Here is a 16,975-nt window from a genome sequence, read left to right on the forward strand (position 1 = left end):
TCCATTTTAAAATCAGATTGTCTCTTTTTGTACTGTTGAGTTGTATGACATCTTCTTATTTTGATTTGTTAAACCCTTATCACATATGATTTGCAAATATTTGCTCCCATTCAGTAGCATACCTATGTGCATTCCTATGTGTGGAAGCTTTTTAGTTTGATGTAGTCCCACTTATTTATTTTTTACATTTGATGACTTTGCTTTAGGTGTCAAACTTAAAAGCCTAACTGGCAAGACAGATGTCAAGGAGCTTATAGTTTTTGTTTCTCCTAGGAGTTTTATGGTTTCAAGTCTTATATTCAAGGAAGATAGTGATCCAGTTTCATTCTTTCTGCATGTGGCTACCCAGTTTTCCCAGCACCATTTATTGAACAGATTGTCTTTTCCCCCATTGTATATTCTTGATTCCTTTGTAGTAATTAACCATGTATATAATTTATTTCTGGACTCTCTGTTCCATTGATCTATGTCTGTGTTAAATGCCAATACCATACTATTTTGGTTACTATAGCTTTGTAATATAGGTGAAATCAGGGAGCATGATGCCTTCAGCCTTGTTCTTCTTTCTCAAGATTGCTTTGGCCATATAGGGTCTTTTGTGGTTCCATACAAGTTTTAGGATTGTTGGTTTTTTTTCTGTAAAAAAAAATGCCATTGAATTTTGATAAGGATTGCATTGAATCTATAGATTGTCTTGGGAAGTATAGATATTTTAACAATATTCTTCTAATCCATAAGCAAGAAGTATCTTTCCATTTATATGTCTTCAGTTTCTTTTTTTTTAAGATTTATTTATTTATTCATTCAGAGAGAGCAAACAGAGGCAGAGACACAGGCAGAGGGAGAAGCAGGCTCCATGCAGGGAGCCCAATGTGGGACTCGATCCTGGGTCTCGAGGATCACACCCCGGGCTGCAGGCGGCGCTAAACCGCTGCGCCACCGGGGCTGCCCTGTCTTCAGTTTCTTTAAGTATAGTTGACATATAATATTTTATTTCAGGTATACAACACAGTGATTCATCAGTTATATGCATTATGAAATGCTCACTGTAAGTATAGTCACTATCTGTCACCATACAAAGTTATTACAATATTATTGACTATATTCTCTACTGTACTTTTTATCTTTTGTCACCTAATTTATAACTGTAAGTTTGTACCTCTTTATCCCCTTCACATAATTCATCTGCTTCACTCCCAGCAACCACCAATTTCTTCTATGTATTTTTGAGTTTTCTTTTTTCATTTTGAATTTTAGATTCCATATAAAAGTGAAATCATATGGTATTTGTCCTTTTTGGTCTAACTTATTTCACTTAGCATAATACCCTCTAGGTCCATCCATGTTGATACAAATGGTAAGATTTCATTCTTTATGGTAATATTCCAGTGTGTGTGTATACATATGTGTGTATACATATCTTTACACACACCATATATTTATCCATTTGTGTATCAATGGACACTTGGTTGGATCCATTTATTGACTATAAATAATGCTGCAATAAAATAGGGGTGCATAACATTTCTCATTAGTGTTTTTGTTTTCTTTGGTAAACAAAAGTGGAATCACTGAGTTGTATAGTAATATTGATATTTTCACTTTTTGAGGAACCTCCACAGTTTTCTATAGTGGCTGTACCATTTACATACCCATCAACAATGGACAAGTGTTCCCTTTTCTCCACATCCTAGCCAACACTTGTTACTTCTTGTGGTTTTGATAAACGCCATTCTGACTGGTATAAGGTGATAATAGATCATGAGTAAGGTTGAGCATTTTTTCATGTGTCTGTTGGCCACATGTATTTTTCTTTGGAAAAATGTCTATTTAGGTCCTCTGATCATTTTTTTTATTGGATTGGGTTTTTTTGGTGGTAAATTGTATACATTTTTTACATATCCTTTCCAAATATCTATTTCAGTTCAGGAGGTTGCCCTTTTGTTTTGTTGATGGTCTCCTTTTCCATGAAAAAGCTTTTAATTTTGATGTTGTCCCATGTTGCTGTGGCAGATGTCAAAGAAATGACTGCTTATATTTTCTTCAAGGATTTTTATGGTTTCAAGTCTCCCATTGAAGTCTTTCATTCATTTTGAGTTTATTTTTCTGCATGGTGTTAGAAGGTGATCCCGTTTCATTCTATTGCTTGTGGCTGTCCAGTTTGCCCAGCACTTTTGGTACTTGATATTTTCTTTCTTTGTTCAAGTTCTTACTGTGTTCATCCACTCTCCTCCCAAGTTCAGTGAGCATCTTTATGGCCATACTTTGAACTCTTTATTAGGTAAATCAGTTATCCCCATTTCATTAAGGACTTTCTCTGAGATTTTCTCTTGTTTTTGTTTTGTTTTTTTGTTTTTGTTTTTTTATTTGGAGCATATTCCTCAATTTTCCTTGACACTCTGTGCTGGTTTCTATGCATCAGATACCATAGCCATCTCTGCCAGTGCAGAAGGAGTAACCTCATGTCTGAGATGAAACTTACCATTCAACTCTGCCATTGCTCTTGGGTTGTCTCTCAAGCCTTTGTGATTGTCCAAGCAGTGTATTTTATTTTTAGTGGATCCCAGTAGTGGAGGGTATACCAAGGCCTGTCAGTGTCCCAAAAGGGAGGATCTCAGTGAGCACCTAGATTCAGCTGACTGGAAGCCAGACTCTCAGGCAACAGCTTTTAAAGTATGCAAATACAGGCATATTTCAGAGATACTATGGGTTCAGTTCCAGATCACCACAATAAAGTGAACAATAAAGCAAGCCAAAAGAATTTTTTGGTTTCCTCATGCATACAAGTTATGTTTATACTATACTGTAGTTTATTAAGTTTGAAATAGCATTATGTCAAAAAATATAGAAGTCTTAATTTAAAAATACTTTGTTGCTAAAATAAGCTACCCATTTTCTGAGCTTTCAGTGAGTCATGATCTTCTTGTTGGTGGAGGGTCTTGCCTCGATGTTGATGGCTGCTGATTCATCAGGGCAATCCTGGAAGGTTGGGGTGGCTGTGGCAATTTCTTAAAACAAGACAACAATGTAGTCCCCTCTATTGACTGTCCTTTCAGCAACCATTTCTCTATAGCACACGATGCTGACAGCATTTTATCTACAGAACTTCTTTCAAAATTGGAGTCAATCCTCTTATATCTTGCTATGGTTTTCTCAACTAAATGTATGTAATATTCTAAATTGTTTGAGGTCATTTCAACAGTCTTCACGGCATCTTCACCAGGAGTAGATTTAATGTCAAGAATTGCTTTCTTTGCTCATCTGTAAGCAGCAACTCCTCACTTGTAAAGTTTTGTCAGGAGATCATAGCAGTTCATTCCATCACCAGGCTCTATTTCTAATTTCCTGCTATTTCCACCACACCTGCAGTCTCTTCCTTCACTGTCGTCTGAAACCCCTCAAGATCACCTATGTAGGTTAGAATCCACTTTTTCCAAATTTCCGTGAATGTAGATATTTTTTACTCCCATTGAATCATGAATGTCATTAATGGCAATTAAGATGGTAAGTCCTTTCCAGAAGGTTTTCAATTGACTTTGCCCGGCTCCATCAGGGGAATCACTAGCTCTGACAGCTATAGCCTTATGAAATGGGTTTCTTAAATCCTAAGGCTTGAAAGTCAAAATGATTCCTTGATCCATGGGCTGAAGAAGGGATGTTATGTTAGCAGGCATGAAAGCAAAATATACACCTCCGTCAGAGCCCTTAAGTGACCAGGTACATTGTCAATGTGCAGTAGTATTTTAAAAGCCATCTTTTTCCTCCCTGCGGACTTACAATATTCAGTAAACCACATAGTAAACAGATGTGCTGTCATTCACGCTTTGTTCCATTTATAGAGCACAAGTAGTGGAGATGTAGCATAATTTTTAAAGACTTTAGGATTTTTTGAAATGGGAACTGAGCAATGACTTTAACTTCAAGTCTCCAGCTAGGTTAGCCCCTAACCAGAGCCTCAGTCTCTATTTTTTTTAAAGATTTTATTTATTTATTCATGAAAGATACCAAGAGAGAGACAGAGACACAGGCAGAGGGAGAAGCAGGCTCCATGCAGGGATCCTGACGTGGGACTTGATCCTGGGACTCCAGGATCATGCCCTGAGCCAAAGGCAGACACTCAACCACTGAGCCACCCAGGCATCCCCCTCAGTCTCTATTTTAAAGCTTCAAAGCCAGAATTTCAACTCCCCTCTCTAGCTATGATAGTCCTAGGTAGCATCTTCTAATAGAAGGCTGTTTTGTGTATGTTGAATATCTGTTTAGTGTAGCTGCTTACATGCATTACCAGAGCTAGATCTTCAGAATAACTGGCTGCAGCTTCTACATCAGCACCTGCTGCTTCACCTTACACTTTTATGTTAGGTTCTTTCCTTAAACCTCAAGAACCAACCCGTGATAACTTCAGATTTTCTCTTGTGCAGCCTCCTCACCTCTCAGCCTTTATAGAATTGAAGAGAGTTAGGGCCTTACCCTGGATTAGGCTCCGGCCTAAGGGAATGTCATGCCTGGTTTGATCTTTTATCCAGACCACTGAAACTTTCTCAATATCAGCAAGAAGCACAGCTTTCTTATTGTTTCTGTGTTCACTTGAGTAGCACTTCAAATTTCCTTCAAGAACTCTTCCTTTGTATTCACAACTTAGCTAACTGGTGCAAGACCCAAAGCTTTCAAATACCTTCCTCACTAAGCTTAATCATTTCTAGCCCTAGATTTAAAGTGAGAGACTTGTGACTCTTCCTTTCACTTGAAAACTTAGAGGCCATTGTAAGGGTACCACCTGGCCTCATTTCAGTATTATTGTGTCTCAGAGAATGAGTAGAGCCAAAGAGGGGGAGAGAGATGAGGAAAAAGCTGGTCAGTAGAGCAGTCAGAACACAGACATTTATCAAGTAAGTTTACCATCTTATATGGGCACGATTCATGGTGTTCCAACACAATTATAACAGTAACATTCAAGACCACTGGTCATTGTAACAAATATAAGAATAATGAACATGTTTGAAATATTGCATGAATTGCCAACACATGACACAGACACAAAATAAGCAAATGCTGTTAGAAAAATGGTGCCAGTAGACTAGCTCAGTACATGGCTGCCACAATCCTTCAATTTGTAGAAAACACAGACTGCAGATAATATGAAGTAAAGCACAATAAAATGAGGCATGCTTCTGTATGCCGTCCTGCAGGGCTGCATGCTAAGCCCTGATGAGCACCAGAGTCAGGTCATCTAGAGGTGCTAGTCCATGGCAGTTGTTAACAGTCAGGGCACCTGACCAGTGTACAAGTTCCTTTCTAGTAGACACCGGTGACCTGGAGCAAGACAGAGGGTGAATGCAAAGATGATGTCCACTGGCCTTGTCCTTGGAGTGCACCTCATTATAGGTCCCTAGATCCGTGCCAAACCAAAAGCCTTGCTTAGGCCCCAATTCCTGGATAAATGGCTTCTTTCATAGAATGACTGAAGGTGTATTTCAGCCTAATATCTGGGCCATGCCCTCCCTGAAGGTGGTGGCTAGCCACCAGAGGTAGGAGATCAAGGAGTGCCCTTGGGTGACAGGCCCAGAGACCAAGACACCAGACACATGTACAATTTCCTTTCCAGGAGCTACTGATGCTCTGGTGGGTGGCAGGAATGTGAAGTTAGCACCTGCCCTCCAAGGTCTCTGGAGAGGATTATGATCAGCCCTTAGATGTATGTTTTGGTTTTTTTAAGATTTTATTTATTTATGAGAGAGAGAGAGAGAGAGAGAGAGAGAGAGAGAGACATAGGCAGAGGAAGAAGCAGGCTCCATGCAGGAAGCTCAATGCAGGACTCAATCCGGAGACTCCAGGATCACGCCCTGAGCCAAAGGCAGATGCTCAACCACTGAGCCACCCAAGCATCCCAAATGTATGTTTTAAACAGAAGCCTGCCCCTCCAGCCATAGCTATGAAGATAAGCTAAAAGGTTTATTTCACAGAAACATGGGTCTCTAACCTCCTGCTATGCCCTGGGGGTGGTAGATGGTTAAGAATGCTTTCTCAGTTGGTTAGTCTTAGGGACCCTGGAGCGGGAGTTGCACTGGCTACCAGATCCAGATCTTGAGGGGACCCCTAGATGGCTGCAAGATGGGAGTACCAAAGAAGAGTAAAGCTCCTTTATGGGAAATGCAAGTAAGCTGGAATGAGGTAAAGGGAAGGTGAAAGATGGTATCCGCAGGCCTCTGTTCCTAGTGACTAACCCAGTAGGCTCCTAGCTGTGTGTTAATTTAGATGCCTGCCTCTCAGGCCAATGATTTAATATAAAACATAAAATTGTTTCACAAAGGGATATTATTCAGCTTTAAAAAGGAATGAAATTCTGACCCATGCTACACCATTGGTTAAACCATGAAGACATTATGTTAAGTGAAATTAGCCAGCTAAAAGGACAAACACTGTATGACTCCACTAGAGTAATCAGACTCAGAGACAGAAAGTTAGAAGGGGCATTCCCAGGGATTGGTGGGGGTATGGGGATAGATGATATAATAAGTACAGAGTTGCAATATGGGATGATGCAAAAGTTCTTGAAATGGATGGTGGTGATGGTTTCACAACTATGAATATATTTAATGTCACTGAATGGTACACTTAAAATGGTTAAAATGTTAATTTTGGGCAGCCCCGGTGGTGCAGTGGTTTAGCGCTGCCTGCAGCCCAGGGTGTGATCCTGGAGACCCGGGATCGAGTCCCACATCGGACTCCCTGCATGGAGCCTGCTTCTCCCTCTGCCTGTGTCTCTGCCTCTCTCTCTCTCTCTCTCTCTGAATAAATAAATAAATAAATCTTAAAACAATTAAATATAAATAAAAAATAAAATGCTAATTTTGTTAGGGACATTTTATCACAGTTTGAAAAAAATTATAGTAGTGGACCCCACATCATATAAATCTGTTCTTTCTGGAAACTAACACATCATCGAAGTTTTGTTTTTTAAATAAATCTCCTATATTAGATGCAAATGCCTGTTTGGTTTGCCTAAAGATCCACCAGACTGATTGGATTGGGGCCAAGGGTGTTTGTGGTAGGGGATGAACTAAAAACTTGGGCCTGATGTAAGGTTATTCTCTCTTGGTGCTCCAGGAAAAGGTCCACATTCATGTTGTAAAACAGAATAGATGCAGTTTCATTTCAAACAGGAAATAAGTCTCCAGTTTAAAATCAAGTAAGGACTATAGTGGCAGATCATTCAAAATGATACTAAATATTTTTAAAATACAGCCTATGTAGCTAGGGCACAATATTTAAATGGAATATTTATCTGATGCTTTGAACAAAAATAACCAAGTTTCACTAGGAAGACCCTACCTCAAAAGCAAACCCTAAAAGCTGATGCAGTATCCCCTGATCCTGGCTCCATGAACCTGAATCCCTTGGAAATGAATGGCATTGCCTCCAACCTTCAGAATTCAGCTCTTTTAAAGCCCCTCCCTCAGGATAGTCTGGAAGTTTCATCTTTGAAAGACAAAGAGAGGGGTAATACCAAGTCTGTGTGGGGAAGGCTTCCATTTGCAGCTGGTAGGGTTACAAGCTGTCTTCTAAGTGTGAGTCAAGACTAGTTATAAGAATCAAGCAAAAAAAAAATCAAGTAGTTAAATAAATAGAGTTGTAGGTGCTAAAATTTAAAAATAACTTTTGAGCTCTTATAATCCCCCCAAACTGAATAAATGGGAATAAATCTTCTATTAAAGCAATTATGCAACCCCCAAGGCCTCACCTTCTGGATTTATTCACATCCTTGTGTAGTATAATCCCAAAATATACCCCAATTGTCTGTGTGACTATTATAATATAGCATAAAGGGACTGTCACTTCAGATGTTAGGTCTTAAAAGACTATAGCTTTTCTCTTGATTTCTCTATCACTCATTTGGGGAAGCCAGCTGCTCTGTCATGAAGACACTCGGGCAGTCTGTGCCTCCTGGGGACAGTCCTATGATGGATGATACAATGCAGGTCAGGGGAAAGAGGGTTGGCCCCAGGCTCCATCCTGGCTACCTCCAAATGCCTGCAAGACCATAGGGAACTTTCATAGTTTCCCTAGGCCTTTGTTACATTATCTAGAACACAGCTATAATACTCCTTTTATTATGTGATTAAAATGGGTAGGGTAGATATAAAAAGGTTTTTGAAAAGGTTTAACCTGCTATACAACTCCTAGACTGTAACAACATGGTCATCACCACCACTTTGCACTCTGCTGGAATGGAAGGAGTTGGATTTTCTATCACAGCTCTTCATTATCAAGCATGAGGTCACTTGGGGAGAATGAAAGACCCTATACTGTAAGGAGCAAACACAAATACTGCCTGGGAAAAGGTGGGCAGCATAAACATACAAGTCAGGTTAGAGGAGGTGGCAGGGAGTAACAGTGGGCAGTGGTGTGCACATGGCAAACTAGAGTTCATGCCCTCCCGGAAAGAAATTTTAGAACATTGTGGAAGGCCCAGCAAACCCATTCTGCCAACTGAATTTGATCCAAACCCCAAGCTGCACCAAGTCTTGTACTGAGCACCATAAGCAATAAAAGGCTAAGAGTATATATCTATATCAACCTATATGTATATGATAGTGATATCAATATAGATATAGAGGATTAAACCTCAGCATTGCAGATGCCAGAAGATTCTGTGAATAGGTCTCTCTCACACAACCATGCATCTATTCAATACAGACAAATTTATGGAATGCCCACTATAAAAAGTTACATACTATGCCTCAGACCAATTCTGCTGAACCAACTTTTGTACTTTAAATCTTTCTATTTTGTGCTTCTCCAAGTTTGGGTTATTTGTAACAGTACTGTATTTGCAGGTAATGCAGATCCTCTATTTTAAGAAATGAGTTCTAGTCCCAAATCCACAAATAAAGAATTATTATAATAATAGCATATTCATGAAAAGCAAATTACTTATCTTGGCGTTTAACATCCTTGTAACTATTCCTGTACTTTTAATGTCAACAGAAAAAAAGCAATGTCTAAGTCTGGCTGATATGGTAAATTAATGTTAATAACAGTTTTGACACTAATAGCAAGTTTTAAAAAGAAAAACCTCTAGACTCAAAGCTGGGTTTCATTTCTTAAAAATCACCTCAGCTAGCTGTCACCAGACTCCTCCAGAACAATTCCAGCTACTATTTCACCTTCACTGGGAGCCTGAGACAGCTAAGATCTATAAAGTTTCTATGAAATTTTATTCCTTCCCTGCCTCTGCTTGCTCCAAGTAGAGAAAGCATCCACCCTCTTGAGCTACAATACCAGGGCTTCTTTACAGAGACATATTTCTGAATCTCTATAAGGAAACCAATACCCACATGGTTTCATTTAAAAACCAAAAAAAAAACAAAAAACCAAAAAAACAAAAAACCAAACCACTAACTGTTTGCCCAGTCCCTGAACATTAGTTGTGAAAACGTGAACTATTAAAGTACACACTAAACTAATGGGAAATTCCAGACTTTATCTTATAGATGCCATGGAACCCCAGAGAACAGGTTCTGTATTTTCTCTTTTTCTCTTCATGTTCTTCCCTAGCACTATGCATATACAAGCACCTGAATAAATGGCCCATGAATTAAAGTGATTTGAGCTGAAAACTTGAAAAGGCCCGGGGAAAGTAAAAAGAAACCCAGCACTTGGCTCCTCCACTATTGCTAGCTCTTTCTAGAAGTCATTGAAAGCTCAAGCAGCCCCTTGCAAACCCTCTACCCCTCTCAGACTCAGCCAATAGGACCTGATTGGCCTGCAACACACACCTCTATAATCATTTAGAGGCCACTAGACTTTAAGCAAAGTATCTCTTCCAACTTCTCAAACATTGTTCTTTTTCTATTACTAATTGAGTGTTTTACTTTTAGATAATCCTATAATGAACTAGCTCAAATGAGCAGAGGCAGCAGTGACAACCCATCAATAAAATAATTAAGCCAAAGTGGATTTTGTTAGAGACTTCTCATGTCATAATAGGAAATCTAGGCTACTTAAAATCAAGGAAATCAAATGGAATCGCTTCATTTGGTTTTAAAAAGGAAGGCTAGGGACACCTGGGTGGCTCAGTGGTTGAGCATCTGCCTTCGGCTCAGGTCGTGATCCTGGGATCTGGGATCGAGTCCCGTCTCGGGCTCCCTGCAAGGAGCCTGCTTCTGCCTTTGCCTGTGTCTCTGCTGCTCTCTCTCAGTCTGTGTCTCTCATGAATAAATAAATAAATCTTAAAAAAAAAAGGAAGGCTAGCTTTAGAAGATCTCTTTCCTAGACCCCTCGTTAACGTTGCTGACAATACTGGTTCTTTACTCTTGAAGTACATGCACAATAGAAATACCAGTGGAGCACAAGGTGGTTTCCAGAATGTTCTTTTCCCTTTTCATACCTTTCACTCAGAATTATCTGTAAAATTTAGATGATACCCTCTGCACTTTCTGTTTTAAGATTTAGATCATGGTCTCAGTCCCCTAAGGCTTTTGCACTTTATCCCAACACACATATGCCATGGAAAAATGGGAAAATCAGGGCATGACAGGCACAGATACAGGGCAAAATCCTACCTCTTCTATCTCTAGAAGAGGAGGGTTCCTGACCAAAAAAACTAACCAAGGCAGCTAGGTTCCTTTTCCCCCTTCTCCTCTAGTGGATATCCAAGAGCCCATTATTAGTTTTATCTCCCAACACAAATTCCACACCACTGACTCACTTAACTCTTACCCCCAAGCTCTGCCTCATTTCCAACTGAGAGACTGAGATGAGCTACAAAACCAATCTCTGCAATAGCAGATATTCAACAATTACCAAATGGCTTCAAGGTCTGGACAAGAAATAGACTAGAACTGGCTTAGGGTGCTATCAGGTGCCATACTGAGGGATAAAACCAAAACTAAATAGATGACATGGACTTAAAGCTACTCAGGCTGATGCCCATACTGGACTGAGATTAATGGACACCCTGGAGTAGAACCATGAAAATGAAGAGAAACTGAAAATGCCCATCACCATAGGGTCAAGGGAAATAATTACATACCCATGCGCCATCAGGCCCAAACAGCTCCAGGAAGTTGCCAATGAATTCCCTCGACTTCTCTTCCCACTTTTGAATTAGATCATGACTCTTTTCTTCCACTCTGTTAACAAATTCCTTTGATCTTTCCTCCACATTCTTGACCTTTTCCTTCATCTTGTCTACCTGGTTTTGGAAACGGTACTTCTTCTCCTGGTCAAAAATTAAAGGAAAAAAAATTTATCCCAGAGGGCACGAGAGAGACCAGTCATTGACACTAATGGTCATTTTATTTCAACTTGTGTTTGTTCTTAACCTGAAGAGTCAGGATGTTGCTATTTCCAAGGGCTAGATTGACGGGAAGGCACATCTCTTGTAAGAAAAGTCATTTGTCATTAGTCTACTTGGATAAGTAAAGTGAAATACAAGCAATTTTAATATTCTCTTTCTTGTAAACATCAGAGTTGAAGTCACTTATATAAGAACCAAAAATATGTATTTGCTGTTTATTATAGGTAGCTATTGGGCAAACACACTCCCAAATTCCCCTGGGATTTTGACAAAAAGTATGAATTGTACATAGAATGGTCACTCAGAGGCTGCCCAAGTTCTCTGTTTTACCGGGACATTGTTAAAACCAGTACCAGTTGAAATCAGCCACTGGCTGGGTCTTTAAACCTAAATTTTAGTGGTACACTAAAATTTTAATCGTAATGATCTTTTCCCTTAAGCTAATTGAATGGCATCCATTTCCTTGGTGGTGAAGAAAGCTTTTGTCCTGATAGCTTCTCTGGACTGAGATTTTTGTCCTTTTATGTGCCCAGAAGGCCCTGTATGTTGGACAAGTCACAGGCCACACCTCTAAACTTCAGTTTCTTCATCTGTAAAATGGGGATAATTATCATCCCTACCTCATCGAGTTGCTGTAACAATTAGGTGTTTGGCACAAAGCCTGGCATTCAGGAAAAACTTGGTGTCTGTTGGCTGTTTGATTACAATGAAGCAGCGTAAGCATTTCATAGTGTTACCTGATGAGAGTGCTATCAAACCATGAAAATAACATGAGATGAAGGGTCTTCCCCTCCACGAAGTCATGCTACATTTCTCCTCACAGAGTAAAATAAAGTTTTTTCATCACTACATGGGACTAAAGTTCCTATCTCAGAATTTTTTGAGACACCTGAAATATTGCAAAACTGGGTCAGGATTCCCTGATTTAGACCTTCCAAACTTTCCCGCAGCCTCAGGGTGGGGTGGGAGCTACACAGGTGCTGCCACTCAGCGATGCGTAACGTAGGAGTCTTCAGAATGGCTCTCAAGGGCAGCACGGGACAGAATGACTGGCAGCCACGTAGCAGGAGGCTGCTGCCGCCTCCACCTGTCCTCTGCTTCAGGGACCTTGGCCAGGTCCCCTCTGAGCCCAGCTTTACTCATGTCTGAGTGAAGGGACTTGGACTGGGCGACTGGCCCCTGTCAGGTTCTGGGATTCATCTACGTGCTTGTCCGGCACATGGGACTCTGTGAGCGGCAGCCAGCCTTGTTATCACAGAAGGGCACAGAGTGCATCCACGGTTCCGTGAGCTAAGTGGCTTATCGAAAGGCCATGAGAGGAGAACGAGCACTAACTTTTGGAAATGGCTTGACATGCTTGGACGGCTGACTGGATTCAATTTAAAAGAACAGACAGTTTAATTTATTGAAATAACCAGGGCTTTATTCTCTGTAAGATACCAAATAATCACTTTGATGGAATACTTTTCAGCTGCTTGTTCTGGTGCCACTTGAACCCAACATTTTCGATTTTGTTCCCTGACTTGTGTGAAGCCACAGAGTCTAGACTCCCAATGCTCCCTGCCTGCTGAGGACAAATAACCACCACTGACTGACAACCCATCCTCGTCTAGAAGGTACCGATGATCGATTTGTGTAAGCTGCTGCATAGTTATGGCTGCACATAATTGTATGCATTGCGTTTTGCAAAAAGATCACTCTTTGAAAATAGAGTGTCTATTTTTGGAGGGGGGTTGAAATTCTATACAGATGAAGAGTTCCTGTTTTTATCAGCTTTGTCACCTCCTCGGAGTCCAGGCAAATATAGTTGTCCAGATGCACTAACATCACCTCTAGCAAGTGGACTGCCCTCTTAGCTTTGTAACAGCCTGCTTTGCTTGTTTTAAAGATTGTTTTAACAGTTGCTCTATTATTAAACTAACAGCAGCCCTGTGGGAACAATACGGCACAAATACAAAAGGAAGCCAAAGACTTTAGGCTTTATTTAAGCATCTGTAATTTCTCTGGATAATAATAATAAAAAAAAACTGCTGTTAAGGTTTCTAATGAGCATCTGTAAGGCCTTAATAAAAATTTTAAACTCATTTTCTCTGGTTTAGCTTTTCACTGCCTCTGCCTTCCTCCCTTCCTTCCTTCTCTTTGAGAGCAGAAGACAACGCTTGCCTCTCACAAGGGCAGATCTCCCAGATGCCCTTCAGTTGCGTCTGCGAATGCTAAAAAAGCGAGGCTGGAGCAAGAGGGAGGGAGACAGCCGCTGTCTAAAATGTGGAGCTCACTACCATGTGCTTTGGTTGACTTATGTTAGCCCTTCGGACACTGGTTTCTCCATTTGTAAAATGGGGATAATACATCCCTGGGTCATCATGTGGACTGAAGTGAGACAATAAATACAAAATATCAAGAACACGGAGGGGCACTGGAATTTAAATTAAAACTAAAAAAAAAAAACAAAACGTGAGGCATGTAGCAAGCACTCAACAAATGGTGGCAGTGCTGGTGTGTGTGGTGGCTGTCCACAGGTATGGGGTGGTGTTGGGTGGGGGGTGGCACGCTTACATTTATAAAGCTGACATTTAGTTCCTTGGCCGTGTACCCTCTCTGGAGGTTGCGTCGGGCATAGACATCATAGTCACGGACGATTCTGGTGATGATGTCTGATGTTGAGATGCCTTCCGTTCTCTGCGTTGGAACAAACATTCCTGTTCAAACAGTGAAGAGGAGAGAGAGAGAAAGTAAGGTGGGGTCAGCTGCCCCATGTTCTGTAATAGCTCTCCTCTCCAGGACAGAGTCGCAGCTCCTGGGGGCGCCAGCTGGCTGGCCCGGGCTCAGGTCTGTGCACCTGCTGCCGCCCACAGACGCTGCCCGCGCGCACCCCGGCCCTGGGCCGCGTCCTTCTCTTCTGCCCCGGCTCCCCCTTCCCTGCTCACACCAGCTGCGGCCTTCCTCCTCCTCCTGCGCCGGCCAGCTTCAAGCTCCTGCCTCTGCGGCCACTTTCCCACCAACCCCAGGCAGAAGCCACAACCTCCAGGATACAAACGTGTCTTCCCTTGACAAAGGCATTCTAAATACCCGTCTCCTTGTCAAGTGGCAACATTCTGAAAGTAGAGATTATGCCTCGGCTGTCAGCCCCCAGCTCAGTGCCCATTTCTGGCACATGGAAGGTGCTCGATAAATGCAAAAGAAATGAGTAAGTGACTAGAGAGCAATCAGTGAGGCAGTGAATTGGGCAGGTTCCCTGCTTCCCCTAAGCAGGGGAACTATATTTTTCCTCAGTTAAATGTGCATCACATTTAACTGAGGAAAAGACGTAGGCGGTACCGTGTTGTCATCTCTGATTTGAAGACCTGCCCTTGGGATGCTGGATGATTTTGCCTCCCTCAGAACGGTCTACTTTGGATGGTGGTTGCACCACTCAGGACCCTTTCATCTAGAACATGTGGGACTGGGCAAAAATAAGCACGGCGGCTGCCAAGTTCTAGTAAACCTTCCTTAATGTGCTCAAAGATATATTTGGGTGCGCCAATACAGGGCTGTAAAGAGGTCCCAAAGGTTATCGAGGCAAGTATGTGGTTTAATTCTTACCCTTCTGTCGCCAAGTGAAAGGACATGTTGGCAAATCGAAGTATTTCTACCCAGTATGATTGTGGCCAGAGGGATCAGGGGTGGGGTGGCATGACCGATGGGGCCTGGGGACAAGGGTGCTGGGTTCTTAGTTTGGAGATTTGGGTAAGACTCAGGCCTGAGAAGGCAAGTTACTTAGCCTCAGTCTCCAAATGAGAAATGAGGCAGCCAGACAAGATCCCTTGGGGCTCATGTGTGCCATCTCCCTTTCCCTCACTCCCCATGTCCAGTCAATCTTCCAGTCACCAGTCTACCTCCCAAAGGGCTCCCTGATTCACCCACTTTTCTCTATCCTCTGTCTAAAGCAATCTAACAACATCTAGTTCAAGTATTCCAGCAAGAGCCTCAAAACCAGTCTCTGGCGATGTTGAGGTTTGTCCCCTCAATCCACTCTCCACATAGCAAGAGCCACAGGGTGGTCTTTCAAAATAGAAATCAGAGGGCTGCCTGGCATCTTTCATTGGCCTTCTGCTGTCCTCGGTATTCAGATCCAAACCTGTACCTTGGCTCCGCAGCAGCTTGCTTTACCCCTTCCCTGCACTCTCTCCAGTCTCATCTCTGACCCACTCCCCAGCCTCACTGCCTGAGCAAAGGCCCCTGGGCTACACCACTGAAGGGGGTCCCATTATCATTGGATTTCCTGGAGCCTGCCTGAGCCCCACCACACTGGACTTCAGGGTCATGAGAGCCTCCCCTCCTTTTGCCACAAACATACTCTCTACCTGGCTAACTCTTGGTCATCCAATGGGTTTCACCTTTAGTGTCACTTCCTCATAGAGATCTCTTAACCTCCAGCCTGGCTCTTCTGGCTTCTTATTCCCTGCCATGGTCCACTGCTTTTTTCCTTCAAATATTCCAAGGTCTTTATAAAATAGCTTCTTCAGTAACTGCCTTCCCCACTTGACAAGAAGCTACATGAAGGAAGCATCTGCTCCAGTATCATTCCCCTCTATATTCTCAGCACCAGGTGCCAAGCAGGCACCATAAGAATATTTGCTGAATGACTGACGAGATGAGGACTGATGTCTAAGTGCCTTTCCAAATCCAGTTCTACTTCAATCATCCTTGATGAATGTTTTAGTCTTCCGGCTCCTGCTAGGATGGCCCTCTGAGCTCTCCCGTGAGATCATCTGCACATGCGTGGTATCAGCAGTAGGCTGGTGCCTCTGGTGTATGAGACAAAGCATCCAGTTTCAAATATTCTGTGGCTCAGAGCACAGAGTTGGCGTTTACTGCCAGGTGATAGAAAACGTCTATCACCTTCTGAGAATATGGACTCAAACACCAAAAACCAAATGGAAGGCAGAGGATGCAAACATCCAAACACCTGTATATAAACAGCACCCAACTGACCCAGCTGTGCAGGGTGCTCTGGTGGGTGGGGAACCCTGAGTGGTCCCAAGCTGGGGGGCTGAGACGACATCCACCCCTTGGTGGGAACAGTGGGGAGCTTTCTGGTGAGCACTGTGTCCCATCTTTCAGCAGGCAGATACTTTTCCCATGCCCCTGCTGCCTGGTGAAATGCTAAGAAGATTCTCTAGCTACTAACAGATTTGACCAAGTCACTTAGGCATCGATGACATGAGCTCACCCCTTCTGTGAAGCCACAGAGCAAGGTTTCCATGGCTGAGTAGCTGAAAGTTGGGGGTGGGGACAGACTTGCTTTGGCTGGTGGGGAGGTTGGTCTCTGAAAGAAGCCAAGCCCTCTGCTGACATAATGAGGCACCCGGCTTCCTCCAAATCCTAATTAGTGCTCTGCTAAAAATATTCAGTAATGAGCATGATCAGAGAACCTTTTTTATCATGCTTTTCCGAATTGCAGTGTTTGGTTATAGAGCTATTTTAAGAAGCAGCCAAGCACATGTTAATGAAGGAAACTTTCGACAGTAGTAGGGCAATACTAGCAGGATGATGAGGACTGTGGACCTGACAGTCTACCTCATTTACGCACCATCCTTTCATCCAGCTTTGCTGAAGGTTTTGACATGTAGCTCTGACAAGCAAAGCAGAGTGCTCTAAAGTTTAATTCATGCCCTTGCTATCTCTGGCTTC

General features: G+C 42.2%; 1 protein-coding gene and 1 long non-coding RNA gene across 8 annotated transcripts in view; one reads left to right on the forward strand and one right to left on the reverse strand.

The window, feature by feature from the left end:
- The window catches only part of PCYT1B (phosphate cytidylyltransferase 1, choline, beta), a 131,512-nt gene that overhangs the window by 18,584 nt on the left and 95,953 nt on the right, over positions 1-16,975 (reverse strand). For 6 of the 7 annotated variants that reach the window (XM_038587109.1, XM_038587105.1, XM_038587107.1 and 3 more), the window contains exons 6-7: positions 13,859-14,001; positions 11,036-11,224 (exon numbers count right to left, since the gene is read on the reverse strand). In XM_038587109.1, coding sequence (XP_038443037.1) covers positions 11,036-11,224; positions 13,859-14,001 — 332 coding nt within the window. Of the gene's footprint in view, positions 1-4,111; positions 5,314-11,035; positions 11,225-13,858; positions 14,002-16,975 lie in introns of those variants that run through there. The other variant, XM_038587110.1, reaches the window with a different exon arrangement.
- LOC119868416 overlaps positions 1-16,975 on the forward strand; it is a 32,048-nt gene that overhangs the window by 14,041 nt on the left and 1,032 nt on the right. Inside the window, exon 2 of the long non-coding RNA XR_005386196.1 lies at positions 12,774-12,918. This is a non-coding gene — a long non-coding RNA (uncharacterized LOC119868416). The remainder of the gene's footprint in view (positions 1-12,773; positions 12,919-16,975) is intronic.

This window comes from Canis lupus, chromosome X, assembly GCF_011100685.1.
Source record: "Canis lupus familiaris isolate Mischka breed German Shepherd chromosome X, alternate assembly UU_Cfam_GSD_1.0, whole genome shotgun sequence".
NCBI classification, from domain to species: Eukaryota; Metazoa; Chordata; class Mammalia; order Carnivora; family Canidae; genus Canis; species Canis lupus.